Source organism: Vicia villosa, linkage group LG3 (genome assembly GCF_029867415.1).
Source record: "Vicia villosa cultivar HV-30 ecotype Madison, WI linkage group LG3, Vvil1.0, whole genome shotgun sequence".
Lineage (NCBI taxonomy): Eukaryota > Viridiplantae > Streptophyta > Magnoliopsida > Fabales > Fabaceae > Vicia > Vicia villosa.
In genome coordinates, this window is record NC_081182.1 from 90,549,451 (window position 1) to 90,572,102 (window position 22,652).

General features: G+C 34.7%; 1 protein-coding gene across 1 annotated transcript; it reads right to left on the reverse strand.

Moving 5' to 3' along the window:
• Positions 1-673: 673 nt before the first annotated feature.
• LOC131658529 (agamous-like MADS-box protein AGL80) lies at positions 674-1,315 on the reverse strand. The gene has a single exon (XM_058927815.1). The coding sequence runs from the start codon at positions 1,313-1,315 to the stop codon at positions 674-676; it is 642 nt and encodes a 213-aa protein (XP_058783798.1).
• Between the last annotated feature and the right edge of the window lie 21,337 nt (positions 1,316-22,652).

Below are 22,652 nucleotides of genomic sequence, written 5' to 3' on the forward strand. Positions count from 1 at the left end.
GGTATGTTTGGATATCACGAAATAAACGGAGCGGAATGGAATGGGGCGGAGTGGGATGGAGCGGAGTGGAATGGAGCGGAACGAATGTACCATTCCATTGTTTGGAAAATTTAGAACAGAATAAGACAAATTATTCATTCCGTCCAAATCGGAGGGGAAGGAATATGGTGGTAAGTGATGGAATGGAATGGAATCCATACCACTCCTTTCCGCTCCGCTCCATCCGTTTTTAAATTATCCAAACAACAGAATATCATTTTATTCCCTTCCATTCCGCTCCGCTCCATCCAATTCCATCAATCCAAACAAAGCCGAAAGCCGTAAAGCACACACAGAAGACTCTATATTCAATCAAACATCAAAACATATAAGATGTGAAAAATACACCATAATGACCAATGATTGTGTCTTCACATGCATATAATAGAAAACAAAAATTCAAATCATCAAATAATAAAAAATGTGAACTAAATTCGTTATATCCACCTCAAAGGATATGCATCATCAAGTCTATAAGCACATGATTTTATTCAAGACAGTAGTTATATCCACCTCAAAGGATATGCACCATAATGATTAATAATAATTCTAAAGATTAGCATCATAACCAAATGGGATTGTTTCAAGTTCACCACTATTCATCATCATGTGCATCAACATGATGTCATTTAATTCATAGCCATCCCAACCTACTCATCATTTCAACTTCATCAATATCAGACACTGTTGGTGCTGGCGGCGGTGGTAGTAGTGGCAGAGGCGGATCCACTTGGAGTTGTTCTTGGCTTTGAGCGGTGGCAACTTGATTTTCATTTTGGTTTTGAGGAATATTACTGTTGCTATCAATTGATTCTATCCTTCTGCCAATCTCCTTCAGATTCTTATCAATCATCCATGTAAGATCATTCAAACCATCCACCGAACTGTCGTTCGGCACGATCCCCCGAGCATTGAGACATTGAAGCATGAGCATGGTTGTCTCTTTATCTTTGTTGTCTCTCAATTGCTTTTTAAGTTTCTTTTCAGCATTCTCAACCCTTTGTTTCAAAAAACTCTCCTGATTCACCATCTTTTTTCTTTGATCAAACTCAGACGCTGTCTTAAACTTCGAAAGCACATTTTGTACTCCGGACGGAGATGGCCAGATCTCAGGTTGAGGATCGTATGGGCCATAAATAATAGCACAAGCATCGATACCGCAAAGGGTTGTAAGTTCATCAACTTTCTTCACTAAACTATTCTTCCTATTCTTGTATGCTAGTTTCCTTGCGGTATCCTTCTCAATGAAAGCAAGCTTTAGCTTTTTTCTAGTCATGTTTTTGACGAGAATAAGATGAAAATCGATTGAGACAAAGAAGAAAAGTTGATGGTTGTGATTTTTATTTTCTGGAAAATGTGTTGTATATATAGGCCATATTCCATATACTTAGGTGGTTAGATGCATGCGTCTTTATCTTCCAAATGGCATTTTTTTCCAACGGTAAAATGCTTCTTTATGACATTTAATTTTTATCATTTTTACAAGGATGTTTCTAGAATCTAAATCTCTAGATTCATGTACGTAGATATATACTATGTTTTGATATTTCATACTATATTTATCTACACGGGATATCCGCATCATAAATTCTCAAATTCATAACGTGGACTGTTTCATAGTGGAGAAGGATTGGTTTTGTTGGGCTACACATAAAGGGATATCCCCATGAATTATACCCTTACTCCTATAAATTACAATTTTAGACAAAAATACTCTTGTTTAAATACTAAGTTGTTCATTTCATTTTAAAGTACCACTAGAATAAAAATCGGAGAACACAACTACTACACTTTCGTACCAACAAAATCGGAGAACATAAAGAGAAGTTATCTGGTTCATCGTTACACACACCGAATAAATTACAAATATGATTTCTGACTTATTGAAAAAAAGTATGATTTCCGGTTTGCACACGAAAAAAGTTACAAACCAAACAACTTAGCATAAGGTTTCCGATTCATGTTAATTCAAGTCGGATAACTTGCAACCTTGTTATGTGGTTCTTTATGATGCTTTTGGGATAACTTATGCCAGTTATCCGGTTCATGTTTTTTTATGTTTTATTTTTTATTTAAATTTAGTGGTGCGTAGAAGAGGAGGTCGGAACGACAATATTATGTGATGAAGAGGTGAAGGACGCCAGCCATAACAAGTCGTGGATTGAGAGGGACATCAGATAGTTGCACCTGAGTCTGGTCTGCAACAGCCGTAGTTTCCTGGAGAGTCGTTTGATACGTCTCTTTTGGTGAGTTATCAGGGTCATGTTGCTCATTATTTATGGTTTGACGAGGTAAATTAATTTATGTCATTTTATGAATCATTTTTAGTTGTACTTATTTATATTTTATAACATATATATACTCTAAGTTATTTTTAGAAGAGACATCCAAAGAGAGAATTAAAGGTTAATGCACATGGTTGCAAATTGATAAGATGGGTTCCACATAGTCATCCACAAGTGATCGAGACTTGGCTAACTAACTCTGTCTATCCTCTCTCTAGTGAACCAGTTTATCGAGGATAAATTAAAATTTAGTATCATCCTTCATAGAGAGATGACATCCAAGAACATCGTCCTTTCAAATGACATTAGGCGAGATGACCATTACATTGGACAATATTTCTTGTCTTCTTCATATATAGTGTAGGGTGGATTCTATGACCCTATGGAAGGTTTCATTGATACTGATGCTATTAATCTTGCTTAGTGACTTGTTGGGTGTTCCCTTGGAGGAGACAGCTGAGGAGGTCTGTACTTGTAGGGGTCCTTATTATAAGTTGGATTGATTGAAGGTGATATTTGTGCGTCAGCGAGGTGCTAGTAGATTTGACTGTGCTGCTAGATTCGATATGCTATTGTTGTTAGGTTGCACCATTCTTATCGACAAGACTTCTACTCATGTAGAGGCAAAGAATTTACCATTATTTAGCAAATGTTAACGCAGTTGATGTCATACCAACTACTTCAAACAGAGGTTTCTTATACTTGTTTTTCTTTTACGTGTTGTCCATAATTAACACAATAGGAAACATATTTAACAACTTCACCAATTCTAGATGGACCTAAAAAATATCTCTCACAACTTCCGACTCATCTTTTATTGTACTCCAATAAACATAATTGGAATCCTCAATCACCATAAACAAAATTTGTATTTCCGTTCAAGGACCCCTGATGTGATTCTGTAACTTACTCTTTTGTTTATGTATTTGCTTGATCCGAGGGATATTCTACGGATCTCGTTCTTGCAATGGCAATAGTATGTGACTTGGTGGAACATGACGTTTTGTCAAATCAACAATATGTTGTTGTTCATGTGCATTTAGTCGACCTACAAACGAGTAACCTTCAAATTTATTTGGTAAACAATGGTTGTGAAGTCTGTATTTTATATCAACCTTCTATCCATAAACCATCTTTAAACGTGTTGATCTAATTTTGAATAGACAACCACATTTCTTACTTGCACTTTGTGTTTCACAATCTTCTTTATATTTTCCACCTCTATCAGAACCAAATATTATTTTGTCACTTCTTCCCCTTCTGCTTGTTATGATATCTGAACGAGTAATTATAACTGTCACTTTATTCTGATTCCGACATCCATAATCCACCTTGTCGCGTCTTCTTGTGTAGCAAATTTTTTGTAGTTTAAAATATATCAATGGTATCTACGAAAGTTTGGGTTTTACCGCATATCATCAAAGGAATATTCATATTTGTTAAATATAAATAAAAATAAATAAATCAATAAAAACAAGCAAACCAAAATACTTAAAACAAAGAAATCATGGTGGTAAAAAATTCAGCACTAAAAAATTTGCTACACAAAAAATTTGCACTAAAAAATCATAGTGAAATCATGATGTCATCCGATTACTAAATAAAGCAAACAGGAAAACATAAAGGATAGTTATCCGGATGGATTTATTTAACCAAGTGATTACATAAAGTGTTTTTTGGTTTGTGCAAAAGTTGAACCGAATTTCTTTTAGCAATGTTATCCGGTTAAGAAGTATAACATACTCGATGTCTTCGATGGAAGTTACACACTTCGCATGAGTGGAGTGCACACAAGTGAAATTAAAAAAAAGGGTAAATTTAGAATATTTCAAAATTGTTGGGTAAGGGAATAATTGTTGGGGTATAGGGTAAATGTTTTGCATAGGGAGGTTTGTGCGGTGTTACGAGGAGATGTTGTCATGTTAACATCACTTAAATTTGACACTCCACAATTGCAATTGCAATTGCAATTGCAATGTTTTAATATTACCATTACATAATTAAAAATCATTTTACAATTCTGTTGTAACATTTTTAAAAGTCGTTGCATTTTATTGGAGTTTTTAAGACAACTACCAAATTTTTACAGGTATAAATTTTTACTGACAATTTACGTTTTATATCACATTTTTCATCAAAAATATGTATTATTTTATATTTTTGAAATGTCCGATAAAAATTCATGTTACTCATACATCTTTATCTCATATTTTGAAAAACTGATAAAAATCATGATATTTTAAAAAGCCCCGAGAAATTATATATATGCATACCAAATATTTCAAAGTATACGATAGAAAAAATTGTTGAGATTGTTAAGCAATTTTTTTGAAAAAGAATTGTGTACAAAAGAAAGAGTTTGTTTTAAAATAATGCTCGACAAGACATTACATCTTGTGCCTACATACCACCTAAGAACAGTGGAGAATTCATAGCAAATGTAATTCCACTTAAAAGGGAAACAAAAGTTTTGGTTTAAAATAGGATAGACACTTTATCATCATAAGGAAGAAAACTCAGCTAATCATTCTTGAACATGAGAACAGATGGACCTTTTGCATCACAAATGAAAGAAGGGTTCCAACATGGATAAATAAACAAGTATGCAACTAGCTCTTTCAAGTGGATAAAGATCAATCATATCAATCGATATCAAGACTTTTGGGTGATTACATTTCTACTAAAATAATCATTCATGTTTAAACTTTTATAAAGAGGTTTTAAAAGAAAGCCACAAAGGGCTAAATATTTTGAAAGAAGGTTTTAACAAAAGAGTTTTGAAAGATTTTGAAAACATAAGAAGGTTTTGAAAAAGGGAGAACATTTTGAAAGTTTAAGAAGATGAGAGGATATGAAGGGACTATCCTAAAGCATGAAGTAAAAGATAAGGATAATAACAATCTAACCAATAAGAAGCCATCACTTGACATAAGGAGGTGAATGTAGATTTCCCATCTTTGGATTTACAAACCAAGAAAGCATAATACCATGTACCATATGAAATAAGACTCAGCTGAATTATAGATCAAGCATAGTGTTCAATGAGTATAACATATTTATATGAGTAACTTGTAATTAAAGCCTTGGAAATGCACCATAAGAACTTAAGACAAAAATTGGCTAGCGTAACAGCTACATAGAGAAGAATTCCCAATCATAATTCCTTAGAGTAAACTCCAAAGACTTCAGACAAAGTATGGAACTCAAAACTACCTGCACACAAAGAAAACCAAACCATTGCCTTGGAGTAAACTCCAAGGACTAAAAAATATCAACAAAATAAAGCCAGGGTATCAAAGTCTTAGTCTAATAGTCCATCCTCTAAGCTTAGGGTATAGTAACCAAAGTCCAAGTTCACATTAACTTTTTTATGATTCTAGTTGATTATTAATATTTTAAGAACAAAATAATTGTCTAAATTGACAAAGGTAAAAAGGTGGATAAGCATAAACATATGTTCAAGTGGACAAATGGAAAATGGGCATAAAGATAAACATGATGCTGAATGAGGCATAATAAAATAAAGCATAAGATAAAATAAAGAAAAATAATAAAAGAAGCATAAAATAATGTTAGAAGTCAGTAATTAGGGGTTAGAAATTGGCTCTCAAAGTTAATGATCAATAATGGTTGAATAATGAACTTAGGTCAAGGTTGATGAAAAACTCATAAGAGGATTAATAGAATAAAAATCTCTACACAACAAGTCTTCAAGGATCTTAAACCAATTGTCAAATAATCAACCATCTTTGCGCTTATAAGCATAGGTTTGGGCCATGTAACTTATATAGAAGTCACCCTACAACGAGGCCGATCAACAACAATTTATGTGTTTATAAACAAATTAGAGAAATTATATGTAAATTATTCTCCTAAAATTCGCAACACATAAAATAACAAACAAAAACAAGAAGGGGATTGAGATGAAGAGGGAAGGGAATGGATCAAAAAATAAAACCAAGTTTCTAAATAAATTCTTATGACTTTATGGGATTTCATCTTGATGATTCGTCAGAAGAATGATAAAATTATAACCTCTACACAATGGATACATCAAGAGTCAAGACTTACACCCACAAATCAAGAGAAAAGAGATAATGGAAGAGAAAAAATAAAACAAAAATAAAACAAATTTAAAATATTCTTAAAATAGAAAATTAGAAGCAAAATTCAAATTAAACATTTAAACATTAGATAAATTCAAACCAAATATCACCATAGGTTAAAGATTATCATAGGATCATTTCCAAATTTTCCCAGAATTTTATAATGCTCAAAAACATTTTTAAACCAATTAAAACTCAAGGAAATTGAAAGAAAATATTAAGAATATCAAATGAAAAACAAAAATGGAAAAATAGTCCTAAAATCAGAAATGATTTAAAGTATTTTTGGTTTTTTTTTTCAAAATTTTTTAAAATAAAATGAAGGAGTTATGAATTTTTGAAGTTAAATCAAAAATAAGAAATCAAATCAGAAAAAACATGGTGAGTTGGATCTTGTTGACTAATACATGCTAGAAAATCCAATGAATTAGAGGTGATGGAACATCATGGAGCCAAGTCATACCTCATACACCAAGTAAAATAACGTCAGTCTAATCCAATCATTTCAAATGGCTCATTTTCATTGGTTGAGGATCACACGTAGGTCATCTTGAACCTCTAGCCAAAGAATTCAAGAGGAATTCTGCAGAAATTATAGATTAGACAAAACGTAACCAAATCAAGTGCTAGTGGTATCATTGTGTTTGTCTCTCTTGGATGATCTCAACCATATCATCGCGAAACATTCATTCAAAACATTGCTTACTCGATTAGGAAAAAACAAGAAGAAGATTTAAAAAGCATATTTGAAAATAAATGCAACAAAGGAAGCTAAACCTCAAAATCAAATATGAAATTAGTATCAGTGACTCAAAAGCTTCTTAATATAAACTTCAATCTCTTGATTTGGTGGAGATTTCTACCTGAATGAAGTAAGGTCGAAAGCTTCTGAAAATGAAATTCAATATCTTGATTCAATGGACAATTATTGCTTATAAGAGTATGTATTGCTTCAGAGAATTTCAAGGAAACCAACTGAATTGAGATTTTAGTGAATCAAGGTGAGGAATAAAGAAAACGAAAATTCAAGTTCAGAGTTTGTGTGGGATCTGAACAGGGGCCAATTGGCTCTCAAAAGCTTGGGAAATGAATGGAATATGATCCTCTATTTATAGATGAGATAATGGAATAAAAAATGTGTGAAATGATCAGAAATTGAGTGAATTTGTGTGAAGGTCGAAGCATGAAATGTGTGACCTGAAATTCTCTCAAAACTCAACCAAAGCTTGTGTTTCAATGCACTAAACGCCTTTAAGAATTTTTTAAAACTTTTTTAGACTTAAAACAAGCATCAAATTGGCCTATAATTTGAATTAGAGTGATAATGAAAAACTGGTTGTGCACCAAAATTCAGAGTTAAGATGTTCAAACCAAGGGAATTTGAAATTGGCTCGTGCGTTTCATAATTTTATTTGAGCCAAATACTCTCCTTGTTACGTAGAATACAATGATAAAATAATGGAAGCAAATGGAGCCTTGTGGAGGAAGATATGACTTAAAGGATTTGAGGTCAAAACCTGAAATTTTGGACTTTGCCTTGCATCAAACAGGTCATGCCCATGTTTTGTGCTCAAAGGGCTTGCAAATTTTGAATGACTTAGAGCATGAATTTCACTTAGACCTTTGAAGATGAAATTTTATTATATTCAAGATGAACATTTGGAAAAAATAAACGCCCATAGTTTGTGAAAAATGAGAGAGTTATATACTTTTAAAGATAGGCATGCCATGCTTGAAATTTCACTAAGTCCACAAGATGACCTATAATGTTTTCCTTCCTTTCATGGTCTTCCACTCAAAATTTGCTCTTGATCTTCAAAGATGAATGGAAGTAGACTCAATCAAGATTATTATGAAAAAATAATGGGATCAAAATGAAAAAAAAAGGCAAGTTATGATCCTTTGAAGTGGACAGACAATTCCTTGAACTTTCAAAGGGATACCTATAATGTTTTCTCACTTTTGATAACTTTCTTCACAACATTTCCTCTTGACTTGTGAAGAAAAATTGTTGATGATGTCAAGGATAATAATTTTAAAAATAATCACTAAAGAATGTTGAAAATTGAGGGAGCTATGCCCTTGTAATCATAGAATCAAGAACTTATCAAATTAGGTCAAACTTCTTGAATCAACTTTGAATCTCTTGAACTTTCTTTGCATGGTGAAGAATAAGGAGTTATATGAGACTTTGAAATGATGTATTCTTGACGCACACTTAATTGTAAGGCTCATAGCTTGATGAAACTTGTTGAAGAAGGCATGGAAATAAACACATGATTCTATGGAGCTTCTTGATGAATCAAGCTACATGATCTTGAGGTAAACTTTATCAAATAAAGTTGAGAGATGCTTAAAATATGACATTTGACGATGAGGGAATCTCCATTGAGGTCTAAACCACTTAGCTTCCACAAATGATCAATTAATTGAGGGTCGATTCTCAAAAACCTTGCTTTGGGAAAGATGTTTATGCACTTGATTCAATCACCTACAATGCACAAACCTTTAAAATAAAAATGATACCTTTTTGTATTTTGGTTAGAATAACATAACAAGGAAATATTCAAAAGTTAAATAAACATTGGTGCTTGATGATTCTCCCAAAGGTGAGGTGAGCATAAAGCTAAAGGTTGAACCTCAAGATCGTGATCTTGATATGAGGTAGAAATGCAAATGATTGGGGAATCTCATGGTAAAAAATTGGGGGTATGATAATTGATATTATTAAAGAGTTTATTAGAGTTTTCTTCGAGAACTCTATTATGTTGAGGATAGATAATGTCATCCTTTTGACGATTTTGAAGTATAAATAAATAAATATTACTCTGTTGATATGTTTTGATTATTTTTATGTTTTGATGAGTAATTTGAGTGTTGTGTGAATTAATTTGCTAAGTAATAATATAATTTTACTATGTTATTGGTTTTTAATATAATTAACGAATCTTAATTATATTGTTGAGTTGTGGTTTACGAGAGAAATCCTTTTTCGTATAAGTTGATCTCTTCAGAGAGAACTACCATGTTGGCCTTGCATTGGCAAATTTATGGTTCAGAGAGAACCTTGTTTTGAGTACGTGATACGTGTATTGTTGTTGCTGAATATGTGATTGAATAATAATTGTTGTTTATTTTGAATGTGAATGTTGTTTCCATGTTCATGCATTCCTGTATATCGGAGATAGGTATACGAGGTCAAGTGGTTAGAGAGAACCAATGACGCTCTCATTGTTCATAGAGAACACGGTCTCAGAAAGAGACATGAGACGTGAATAATTCCATAACACAACTTGGATATCTAAAACACTTGGTGCCATTTACATTTGGAGGAGGATCACAAAGCATATCATATTTGAACTACGATTATTTGTGGATGAGAATTGTTATGTATGATTTTGATTAATATCGTGTATATTATCCTTGTTGTTTCATACACCAATAAATCTAGTAAAGTTATTCTCACCCCTTTTCTGTTGTTGTGTGACTCGTTGTGATATGTTGTAAATACAAGTAGCGAGCAATAGCTGTTGATTTAGGGAATGACGCTTATAGCATTCTTCTTTATTTGTATTTTTAGTTTCGCTTAGTTTGACAATGTTGCTTTAATATGTAACACTATGATGAGATTTGTTTTGATTTTTATTTATTTTTTTACAATTTTGGGGCTATTTCCCTTACATGATTATTGAACTATTTGTTCTGGAATTATTTAGTTAAACTTGTTTGAGATTATCTGCTGCATATTTTTGAAATTTTTTTTTAGAAGTATGCTTGTTTTCAAAGAGAAGTGTGGCACCCTTGGTGATTAGATATGTATTAATCATATGATTTTATTTAAATAAGAGTCGTGGGGTTTTAGGGTGTTACAAATAGTGTTTGCAGCAATCACTTGGCCAACGAGTATATTAATTTCAAAATCATTAACGAGTCTCTCGAAGTCAAAGTTCAATTGGGAAATGACAATATGGTGGAATCAAAAGGCAAAGGAATTATAATGATGGAGACAAATAAAGGTATGCGACCCATCCATGAAGTCTTAAAAGTTCCCAGCCTAAAAGAAAATCTTCTAATCATTGGCCACATGATGGAAAAAGGCTACACACTTTAATTAAAAGGAGGTGTATGAAAAATCTTCGACAGAAAAATTGAATAGGCCAAGATAGGCCAAGTGAAGATAGAGAATAGAAATAGAAGATTCTCGCTAAATTTAAAATATGAAACAAACATTGATATGAAGGCACAAGTTGATGAATCATGGCTATGGAATCAAAGATTTGGCCACATTAACACACATGCCTTGAAGCTTTTACATTAGAATAAAAATGATTAGAAGAATGAAAAGTGAAAAGGAGAAATAAGAAATATTCCAAGCATAAAGGAGAAAAATGAAAAGTGAAAAGCGTTTCTCCTCAATAAGGAACACAGATTTCCATTACCAAGAAGATCATGGAGAGTGAAAAACCTGTTGGAGCTGATACATTTTAACGTGTGTATACCAATGAGGACACTATCACACAATAACAACATGTACATCATACTCTTCATTAATGACTTATCTAGAATGACATGGGTCTATTTTCTAAAATACAAATCAAAAGTCTTTAGAGTATTTAAAAATTTCAAGGCCCTTGTTTAAAATCAAAATGGAAAATTAATTAAAGTCCTAAGAAGTGATCGCGATAAAGAATGCATCTATCATGTGTTTGACAAAATTTGCAAGAATGAAGGCATAAAGTGACAACTAATAAGCCCATATTCTCCCTGAAAAAATGGCATGTCAAAGAGAAATAATCGCACAATTATGGAGATGGGTAGATCGATGCTTGAGGGGAAGGGATTGCCTAACACTTTTTGGGATTAAGCTATCTACACTATTGTTTACATACTCAACACGTGTCCAACTAAGACAGTACAATATAAGACTACAATTGAAGCTTGTAACAAGAAGAAGCCATCAATATAGCATCTAAGGTTCTTTGTAAATATTTGGTACTTTTGCATTCTATACATGAAAAGGCACAAGCTTGAAGACAAGAATATTCAAGATATCTTTTTGGGGAATAGCACAATCTCTAAGGACTATAGTATCGACAACTTGCAAACTAAGAAAGTCATCATCATTCGAGATGTTGAAGTTGATAAGAGTGCTTCTTGTAATTGGGATAAAGAAGAAATGGAGAAGAACATTCTTATATCATCTCAACTCCTCCAAAAATAAGTTGAGGAAAAAGACACAGGTGAACCTGTTTTACCTCCACCATACCAACAAGAACAAGAACTATCATCACCAAAGTCTACTCCAAGACAAGTAACATCTTTGGTGGACATATATGAAACCTGAAATTTGGCCATAATTGAACATGGAAGCTTGAAAGAAGCGTAAATGTATAAACTATGGGCAAAGACAATGGAAGAAGAGATAAAGATGATCGAGAAAAATGACACATGGGATTTAGTAAATCAACCTCATGGAAAAGATATCATTAGGGTAAAGTGGGTCTATGTTGAAACGTTAAAGCGGAAAGCAAAAAGTAATGGGTATATTATTACCGGGTGATATAGGTTATATCGTATTGTCTCCATAGGGACGGGTGAGAGGGAAAAACTATCGTTCAACAGTTTCAATCCTTCTATGTTTGGTTTTGGATACGGAAAGTAAAATTCGGGAAAAGTAAATAAAGCAATTATACAATCTATTACAGCTCAAGAGAATGAATTTTGGAATCGTATTTCATTTTACTCGTCAAATACTTAAATCTGAAGATCTATCGCACTACATCTCCAATACACATCAAAATCCCCAGGCATCGTTCGAGACGTACCTCATTAGTGTCCTTTTCTCCAACACTGATGAGAGTTCAACCGTATTTCTCATATCAGCGATTTCTCCACTGACACAAACAACACAGAGGCATTAAACTCTGATACCCAATAAGATTATTAGCCCTAAATCTATGTCTAGACTATAGAAACTAATAGATATCATTTCTAATTAAGAATCGTGATGTTTATTTCTACAACAACACAAATCTGAAGCATTTAAGCAAAAAAATCAAAAACAACATCAATAACGATTTGTAAAGTAATCCGAGCTTAAATGGCATTTTGATCGACAAACGTACATACAAGAAGAGAAAAATATACATACAACACCCACCATTGGAAGGGGTCACATGCAAGATGAAGAACAAGCAAAAACATATCATGTTGTCGTCACAATCAGAGACCACTCGAGCTCAGTCGACATGATAAGCCACCCCATGATGTTGCCTGAACCTCCAAACTATAAAGAATGGATCAGAGCTCAACTTTGTCAAAGAAGAGATCATTAAAAACCATAAAAAATTGTTTTGCACTACTGATCGAAGATTGAAAATGCGGAGCATGCAATGCACCCTATAGCGCGCCAGGCGCGCTATCACTTATTGGGGAAACTAATCTAAAGCGTGTGACGCACCCTCTAGACCACCCGACGCGCCTTCGAGACTGTCAGAATTTGTTCTTTTGCTCCCAGGCCATACGATGCGCCCTTTGTGTGCGCGACGGGCCCACACCTGAACATTGTTTCTTCCAAAAACTTTCATTTGAAGCCATGTCTTTGACACCTTATTCCTCAAGGCTCCAAATACGCAACAATACCTACAAAAAGACATTAAAAGTATCAAACGATAAATTAATTACATGAAAATGTAACAATACATTAAATATACGTATTTAAACACAAAACGGGGGATTATTTAAACGGTATCAATAAAAAGTATCTATAAGAGCCACAATTTACATACACAAAATAACTACAAGTTAGCACTTATCACACTCTCCCCAACTTGAACTTGTTTGTCCTCAAACAAGGCCAAACAACTCAAAGAACCAAAGTAACAAACCAAAGAATCAACAAGGTTTAGAAAACGAAACAATTGTGCGGTTCAAACAAAATCGAAAAAACAAAGTAAATACTTACCACAATCCTACAACGACAACATGAGAAAAAACGAATCCTAAGTACAAAAATCATACAAAACATTCCAAAACAAAACAAGCTCAAACACGAATCACGCCAAGCAATAATTCTTCGGTAGTTGAAAAATATTGAAAGGTGAGGACTTTGACACACACCCGGCAAATTTGCAAACAAAAAACAAAATTATGCGTTCATCCAAACATTGTATTGAAAATGCAGCGACACGAATCACAAGGGCTTTTCAAGGTTGTAATGCGGCTTGGTTAACAAATAGGTAATAAGTCCTAAAGCTAATTGAAATAAGAACTTGCCTAAACCTAAGGGAGTGATCAATCCATAAATTAAGTTTCACGCAACAAAATCTCGATTCAACTTTCTTCCTTAACACATGTTATCAAATCAAAACATACTACTTATTCGCACATTCTTATTCCATACTCTTTTTTATTTTCTTTTTCAAACTTTTCACTTTTTTCTTTCTTTTTATTTTCTTTCTTTTTCACTTTATTATTTTTTTTTTTTTGCATTTCAACCTCATAGAAACACCAAATAAGTACACAATCATTTCTATCCCCAACTTGAATTCAACCACATCATAATATAAATACTCCTTACTTTCTAAGGCAATGTAAAAACTCATACAACAACAAAAAGTTGAGGGTTCAAGAAAACAATAAATCGACATCCATGCATAAATGAAATCCAAAAACTTATACACATGCATTTAGAAAAAACAACATGGACATTGACAAAAAGGCTCAAAAAGGGGTTATGAATGATCACACATTCACAAAGTTAATTGACTATTTGGCCAAGGTAGTTGTGCTCAAAATCAAACAAGTGCCTTGATCACTTTTGTGCATTCACAAAATTAATACTAAGAAAATATTAAACATAATAACATCCAGTTAAAACAATAAATGTCGGTCTCTCTCTTATATACACAATGGAAACTCACCTCACATTTATGGGTAAAAAGGAGAAACTAGTGTGATTCAAGTCATATGCAAGTTATGCAAAAAGAATGAATGATATGAAAATTGTACAAATGAAAAGTCTCCTAAACATGCTTTGCTATAGAAAGGGATAAACGAGTATCTTGCAACGTATAAATTTGAACAATCATTACCGCACAATTTGCACTTTGAATCAATCAAAATTGGAGAATTACCAAATGTGACTCCAAGTAATCAGGCCAAAATTTGAGTTTAAACAACAAAAAAAGAATTAAAATTATAACTATAAAATACAATACTATAAAGCCTTGGTGGAAGTGAGAAAAAGGCGAGCCAATGGAACAATTAAAAAGAGTTCACTGGCCAAAAATAGCAAACGTGCAAAGCACCCGTACCATAAAAATCAAAACCAGTCCAGAGACTTCATTTTCCAGTGCCACCTCCACTTAACACCTACACTACTCATTTACAAAAAAATAATATAGAAAGATATACAACCGTTGGGGTGCCTCCCAACAAGCCCTCGTTTTACGTCGTTAGCGCAACCCCTTTTTTGTGCACAAGTAGTAACTTCCTCTACGACACGCTAATGCTTTCGCTTAAACACAACCTAAAGAAAATGTCCTAACCACACACTTGAACAAACGTTACGAAACACAAATATTTACAATAATATGTAAACAAAACATATGTGCACAAACTATAACAATAAGAAAAACACAATTTTTACAACAGAATGGTGAAAATGACTAAACAAGATGAAAAGTTAAGATTTGTAATAAACGAGTTAATCCGAGTTCAACTTGTTTAGTCAGTTTAACAAACAAATTTGTAGTATGTATAATTATAAAATCAAATATACAAGAATATACAAGCATGAGAATATGCACAAAATATACGATAAAGACATATTTACGAAAATTAAAAAGAAAAACTATCACGATGTAGTTAATATCAACCCAATCCCCAGCAACGGTGCCATTTTGTTGAAGCGGTAAAGTGGCAAGCAAAAAGTAATTGGTATATTAATATTGGGTGATATAGGTTATATCGTATTGTCTCCACATGGACTGCTGATAGGGAAAAAAATACCATTCAACAATTTCAATCCTTTTAAGTTAGGTTTTTTATGCAGAAAGTAAAATGCGAGAAACATAAATAAGGCAATTAAACAATCTATTGCAGCTCAAGAGAATTCATTCTGGAATAATATTTCATTCTACCCATCAAATACTTAAATCTCAAGATCTATCGCACTACATTTATAATACGCATCAAAATCACCAGGCATCGTTTGAGACATTCCTCATAAGTGTCCATTTCTGTAACACCGACGAGAGTTCAACCGTATTTCTGACACCTGTGATTTCTCCACCGACACAAACAACATGGAGGCATTAAACTCTGATACCCATTACGATTATTAGCCCTAAATCTATGTCTAAAATTTAGAAACTAATAGATATCATTCCTAAATCAATATTCGCGATATCTATTTCTACAACAACACAAATCCGAAGCGTTTAAGCAAAAAGATCAGGAACAACATCAATAATGATCTGTAAAGCAAATATATATATATATATATAATCCCAAGATTGACAAATATACATACAAGAAGAGAAAAATATACATAAAACACCCACCACTGGAATGGGTCACATGGAAGACGAAAAACAAGCGGAAAATTATCGTGTTATCAGCACAATCGGAGACCACCCGCGCTCAATCGACATGATGAGCCACCCAATGATGTTGCTTGAACCTCTAAACTACAAAGAATGGATCAGATCTCAACTTTGTATAAGAAGAGATAATAAAAAACCCTAAAAAATCTGTTATAATAAAAAAACTTAGAACTATCATGATACTAATTTATCATGAAACATTAAGAAATAACTAAAATAATTTAAAACCATTCACCATCATTAAGATTTTGGTAACTTGAGTCTATAAATGAGCAATTAGTACTTAGTAATTAGATAGTAGACTAGTAAGATGATCTAACGACATGAATCCTCTGCTAGGGTTTGTGAGCACCCCAAAAACGACAAATGGCAAATGTGAAAATTCTAGTAAGATGATCTAACGACATGAATCCTCTGCTAGGGTTTGTGAGCACCCCAAAAACGACAAATGGCAAATGTGAAAATTCTAGTAACACACGCTAGATGTCTTACTGGATGTTATGACATCCAAAATTACACAGCACATTTAACTATAACAGAACAACATAAAAACAATAAAGAACACGCAGAATTACTTACCCAGTTCGGTTCAAACAACCTACTCTGGGGGCTACCAAGCCAGGGAGGGAATCCAATATAAGCAGAATTAATTCGGAGTTAAACTCCCTCATTTACAACTCATCACTTAAAACCTACCTAATGCAATTCCAACCTATTCCTAGACCTGAGTATCTCCACTCACTCCCCCTTAATCACATCAGTGATTACAAATAAACATAAACAATTACAGAGAGAAGACACTCTTCAAAAACACACCTTGATCTTCTTAAAAGCTTCAATTAAGAGACACACACTCGTGCTTAAAAGCTTAGAGTGAAAATAAACACACACAACCTATTCCAACACAGTCATCAAGGACAATTGCTTGGATCACAAGAGAGAGCAAGAGAACTACAGTTATTCACAATACACAATCTTCTGTCTGCGTTCCAAAATAGGATTGCAGTTTTGGGCCTTGGGCTTTTCTAGAAACAAATTAGGGTTAACCAAGTTAACCTAATTTACATGCCATCTGGTTGTTACAAAATGTGCTGTCAACAGGATCTTCTAGACAAATTATTCAGCACACAGTAAAAGGTTTCCTAAACTGATAATTGAGATAAATCAGGAAACACTTAATAAATAATAACAGCTCCTGCTGTCACACACGGATGTCATGACATCGGTCATGACATTCACTACAGAACCTGTATTAGCTTCACACATATGCAACTTGCATAACACAATATCAACCAGGTATGTTTCACCACTAATGCAGCCAACATGAAAACACCTTCAATCTCCCCCTTTGGCAAATTTTTGGCTAAAACAACCTGTCACACCATATTAGAGAAATACTTGCAGCGGACAAAAAGCAACTAAAACACAATCAAGGCAAGCTAATACAGAACAGACAACATACATCACCAGTATGCACATAGTGCTTAGACAAACCAGAAAAACAGCCACAAGAGCAGCACAAGCACAACAACACAAGCACAAACAGATCAACACAAAAATAAGAAAATTAGAATTGTTGATCGCACACAACCACCATTCTTGTTGTTCTTGGGTGACATGCATTTCTTCTCCCCCTATTTGGCCACAAAAGTTGCCAAAGCCAACAAAATGTCTTCTCCACCTGTTTTTTTTCACCCTTTTATATTTTTTATTTTTTTTGTTGTTGTTGACTCTATGGTTCTTCAAGGATGCAGAGTCCTAACTTGCTTTGCAAGTTCTCAAACTGTGTAGCATCAAGAGCTTTTGTGAAAATGTAAGCTAGATGAAGTTCAGTGTTCACATGCTCTAGGCAAATTACCTTGTCTTCGACGAGTTCTAGGATAAAGTGGTGTCGGATATCAATATGTTTCGTTCTGCTATGCTGAATTGGATTTTTGGAGATATTGATAGCACTGAGATTGTCACAATATATAGTCATGACATTCTGTGGAACATTGTACTCAGTCAGCATTTGTTTCATCCAGACCAATTGTGAACAACTACTACCAGCTGCTATGTACTCTGCTTCAACATTAGATAAGGAGACACAATTTTGTTTCTTGCTGAACCATGATATAAGGTTGTTACTTAGAAAGAAACATCCTCCAGATGTGCTTTTTCTGTCATCAGCACTTCCAGCCCAGTCAGCATCACAGTATCTAGTCAAGACAGGGTCACTTTCGTTGGTGTACAATATGCCATAGTCAGAAGTTCCATTTACATATATAAGGATTCTCTTGACTTGATTCAAATGACTTGCCTTTGGCTCTACTTGGTATCTGGCACACACTCCAACTGCAAATGCAATATCTGGTCTGCAGGCTGTTAGATATAGGAAGCTTCAAATCATGCTCCTGTACAAACTCTGGTCAACACTTATGCCCCCTTCATCTTTGGATAACTTTTGATTTGTTGGTGCAGGAGTTCTTTTGTGACTTGCATTATCCATTCCAAACTTCTTCACTATGTTCTTGGCATATTTTCTTTGAGACATGAAGGTGGAGTCTTCCATTTGCTTGATTTGAAGACAAAGAAAGTAAGTCAGTTCCCCAACCATACTCATTTCAAATTCAGTCTGCATTTGGCCGACAAAGTGTTTTACCATTGTATCAGACATTCCCCCCACCACTATGTGATCCACATATATCTGTGCAATCATGATTCTTCCATCTGTGTTTTTGACGAAGAGGGTTTTGTCTATTCCTCCTTTCTTATATCCATTCTTGGTCAAAAATTCAGTTAACCTTTCATACCAAGCTCTGGGAGCTTGTTTCAACCCATAGGGAGCTTTTCTTAGTTTGTATACATGATCAGGAAGATTTGGATCAGCAAACCCTTTAGGTTGTTCCACATATACTTCTTCGTTCAGATATCCATTTAGAAAAGCACTTTTCACATCCATCTGATATAGTTTGAACTTCAGGATGCAGTCTACTCCCTCTACTTAAGTGTATCCTTTAGCTACTAACCTGTCTTTGTTTCTTGTTATGACACCTTGTTCATCAGACTTGTTCTTATATATCCATTTGGTACCTGTGATATTCGTTCCTTCTGGTCTAGGTACCAGTTCCCATACTTCATTCCCTTTGAACTGTGCAAGTCCTCTTGCATGGCATTGATCCAAAATTTATCTGTCATGGCTTCCTTTATGTTTTTTGGTTCAATTTTGGACACAAAGAAGGAATTAGCTATAGTTCCTCTTGACCTGGTCATTATTCCACTGTTGAGATCTCCTATGATAAGTTCCTTGGGGTGATCTTTCTGAATTCTAGTTGATGGATCTTTGCTGATTGTCTCAGGTTCTAGCTCTGAATGAGTCTCATTACTTACTTCAGGTTGGTTTGTCTGTTCAACCTAAATTTCAATAAATGTTTCAACATTCTCTGTGACATCGAATTTTCCATGTTGATCATCGATAACCACATTGATGGATTCCATCAACACTTGTGTTTTGGTGTTGAATACTCTATAAGCTCTCTTGTTTGTAGAGTATCCCAAGAATATTCCTTCATCACTTTTGGAGTCCATTTTTCTCCTTTGGTCTCGATCTTTCAGGATATAGCACTTGCTCCCAGAAACATGAAAATACTTGACACTTGGTTTCTTTCCTCTCCAGAGTTCATAATGAGTGGAGGAGGTTCCTTTTCTCAATGTTACTCTGTTATGGACATAGCAGGTTGTGTTCATAGCCTTAGCCCAAAAATACATGGGTAGTTTCTTAGCATGAATCATTGCTCTGGCTGATTCTTGTATAGTCCTGTTTTTCCTTTCTACTATTCCGTTTTGTTGAGGTGTAATAGGGGAGGACAATTCATGACTAATTCCTTCAGTTGATCAGAATTCAGCAAATTTTGTATTCTCAAATTCTTTTCCATGATCACTCCTGATTTTGATGACAGCGCTTTCCTTTTCTCTTTGCAGTCTAGTGCAGAGCTCCTTAAAGACATCAAATATGTCGAATTTTTCTCTAATGAATCTTATCCATGTGTATCTAGAGTAATCATCAACTACTACATAAGCATACCTTTTTCCCCTAAGACTTTCCACTTGCATTGGTCCCATTAGATCCATATGCAGTAGTTCCAGGGTTTTAGAGGTAGTGAATTGACTGATCCTTGGGTGAGGGGTCCCAGTTTTCTTGCCAGCCTGACATTCTCCACAAACTTTGCCTTCATCAATCTGTAGTTTTGGTATTCCTCTCACAACTTCCTTGTTTATGATCTTTTTCATCCCTCTCAAATGTAGATATCCCAGTTTTTGACGCCAGAGTCTAACCTCTTTTTCTTCTTTTCACATGGAGCATATTGATGAATGAATTGCTATTTTGGGTTCCCATAAGTAGCAGTTGTCTTTGGATCTTACTCCGTTCGTGACCTCTACATTTTCTTCATTAGTGACCACACATTCATCTTTGGTAAATATGACTTTTAGGCCTTGGTCACACAATTGACTGATGCTGATCAAGTTTGCAGCTAGACCTTTGACCAGTAGAACACTGTCTAGTTGAGGGGCTCCTGAATGTTCTAGCTTTCCTACCCTTTTAATCCCCCCTGGCTCAATCACCAAAGGTCACATAGCTAGTGAAGCGTGGCTTGATTTCTTCTAACAATTTTTTCATTCCTGTCATGTGTTTTGAACATCCACTATCAAAATACCAGTCTCCTTTGGTTGATACCCTCAAGGAGGTGTGAGCAATTAAAGCAGAACCTTTGGCAACCCATTGTTGTTTCGTGATAGGGTTGTGCTGGTTTAGATTGTTCGTATTCGTTTGCCAAGGGTATCCAACCAGTTCATAGCAGAATCGTTTTAGGTGGCCAAACCTTCCACAGTAGTGGGGATCTCCATTTCTGAAATTTCCCTTTTGTTTGGATCCAATTCCTCATTTCATGATGTTGTGACGTCGATGCTGACATCCGATTGACAAGGAGAGTTTCTGGTTCTGACTTTTTCCACCCTAGATTAGGTTCAGTTTTTTTTATAAATCCTAATCCAGACTGATTCCCTCCTTCCTGTCCAAGTTCAAGAATCTTTTCAAGGGAGTCAGTTCCATTGTTCAGCATTTTAATTGATCTTGACATCTGATCTGGTTTGAAGTTGAAAGTGTTGATTTCACCATTGAGATATTCTATGGTTGCTAGAAGTTCTCTTTTCTCGACTTCCAGTTCTTCTATAATTTTCTTTTGTTTCTCCCTTATTCTCCATATTTCAGCACTCTTGGTTCTTATATCATTATATGAGATTGCCAGTTCTTCGAAGGTAGAGGCCTTTTTGCCGTTTTTGTGTTCAAGTGTACACACACTTGTTAGAGCAGCACATTCCTCTTCAGCATCACTATATGAGTTTCCATCATATCGAGTGGCAGACATACCTTTTCTTTGCTCTTTGAGGTAGGTGGGACATTCAGCTCTAACGTGTCCATATCCTTCACATGTGTGGCATTGGACCCCTCTTTCCTGATCTGCCTTTTCTTCAGTTGTGACTCTTCTGTTAGGAACATAGGTTTTGCTGATGTCATTGGAAGTGTTCTTGACATTGAATTTGGACTTCTTACCAACCCTTTTAATAAGTCTGTTGAATTGTTTTCCAAGCATGGCTATGGCTTATGATATATTGTAATTATTTCCTCCATTGCTTGCATTATCATTTGTGTTGGTGATAAACGTTATGCTTTTGTTATTCTTTTTAACAGGCTCATAGATGCTCAACTCAAAGGTTTGTAGAGACCTAATGAGTTCGTCTAGCTTCATGTTGCTGGTGTCTTGGGCTTCCTCTATGGCAGTTACCTTCATATCAACTCGCTTAGGCAGTTATCTAGGGACCTTTCTTACCAATTTTTCTTCAGTCATTTTTTGTCCTAAGGCTCTTGAGTTGTTGAATATCTCAAGGACATTCATGTAGAATTCATAAATGGTTTCGTCCTCTTTCATCTTGAGATTTTCAAACATGGTGGTAAGCATTTGAAGTCTCGACATCTTTACCTTGGACGTGCCTTCATGTGCTATTTTGAGAATGTCCCAAGCTTTTTTAGCCAGCTCACAGTGTTGCACAAGTCTGAATATGTTCTTGTCAATACTATTGAACAGTGCACTTAGGGCCTTGGAATTGTCCAAAGCTAGCTCTTCTTCAGTTTTGCTCCATTGAGTTTCAGGAATTAGAACAGTGGTTCCATCTTCCATAATCTTCTCAGGATGTTTCCATCCGCTTTCAACAGCTCTCCAGGCCTTGCTGTCCACTAACTTAATGACTACTACCATACGAGGTTTCCAGTAGTCATAGTTAGAGCCATCCAGGATAGGTGGTCTATTTCCAAACACTAACAGTTCCTTCTCCATAGTACCAGAATTTTGTTATCCCTAGATCTCACCTAGATGTAAACAGGCAGGGTGCCTACTCTGATGCCAATTGAAAATTCTAGTAACACACGCTAGATGTCTTACTGGATGTTATGACATCCAAAATTACACAACACATATAACTATAACAGAACAACATAGAAACAATAAAGAACACGTAGAATTGTTTACCACTTCGGTTCAAACAACCTACTCTAGGGGCTACCAAGCCAGGGAGGGAAT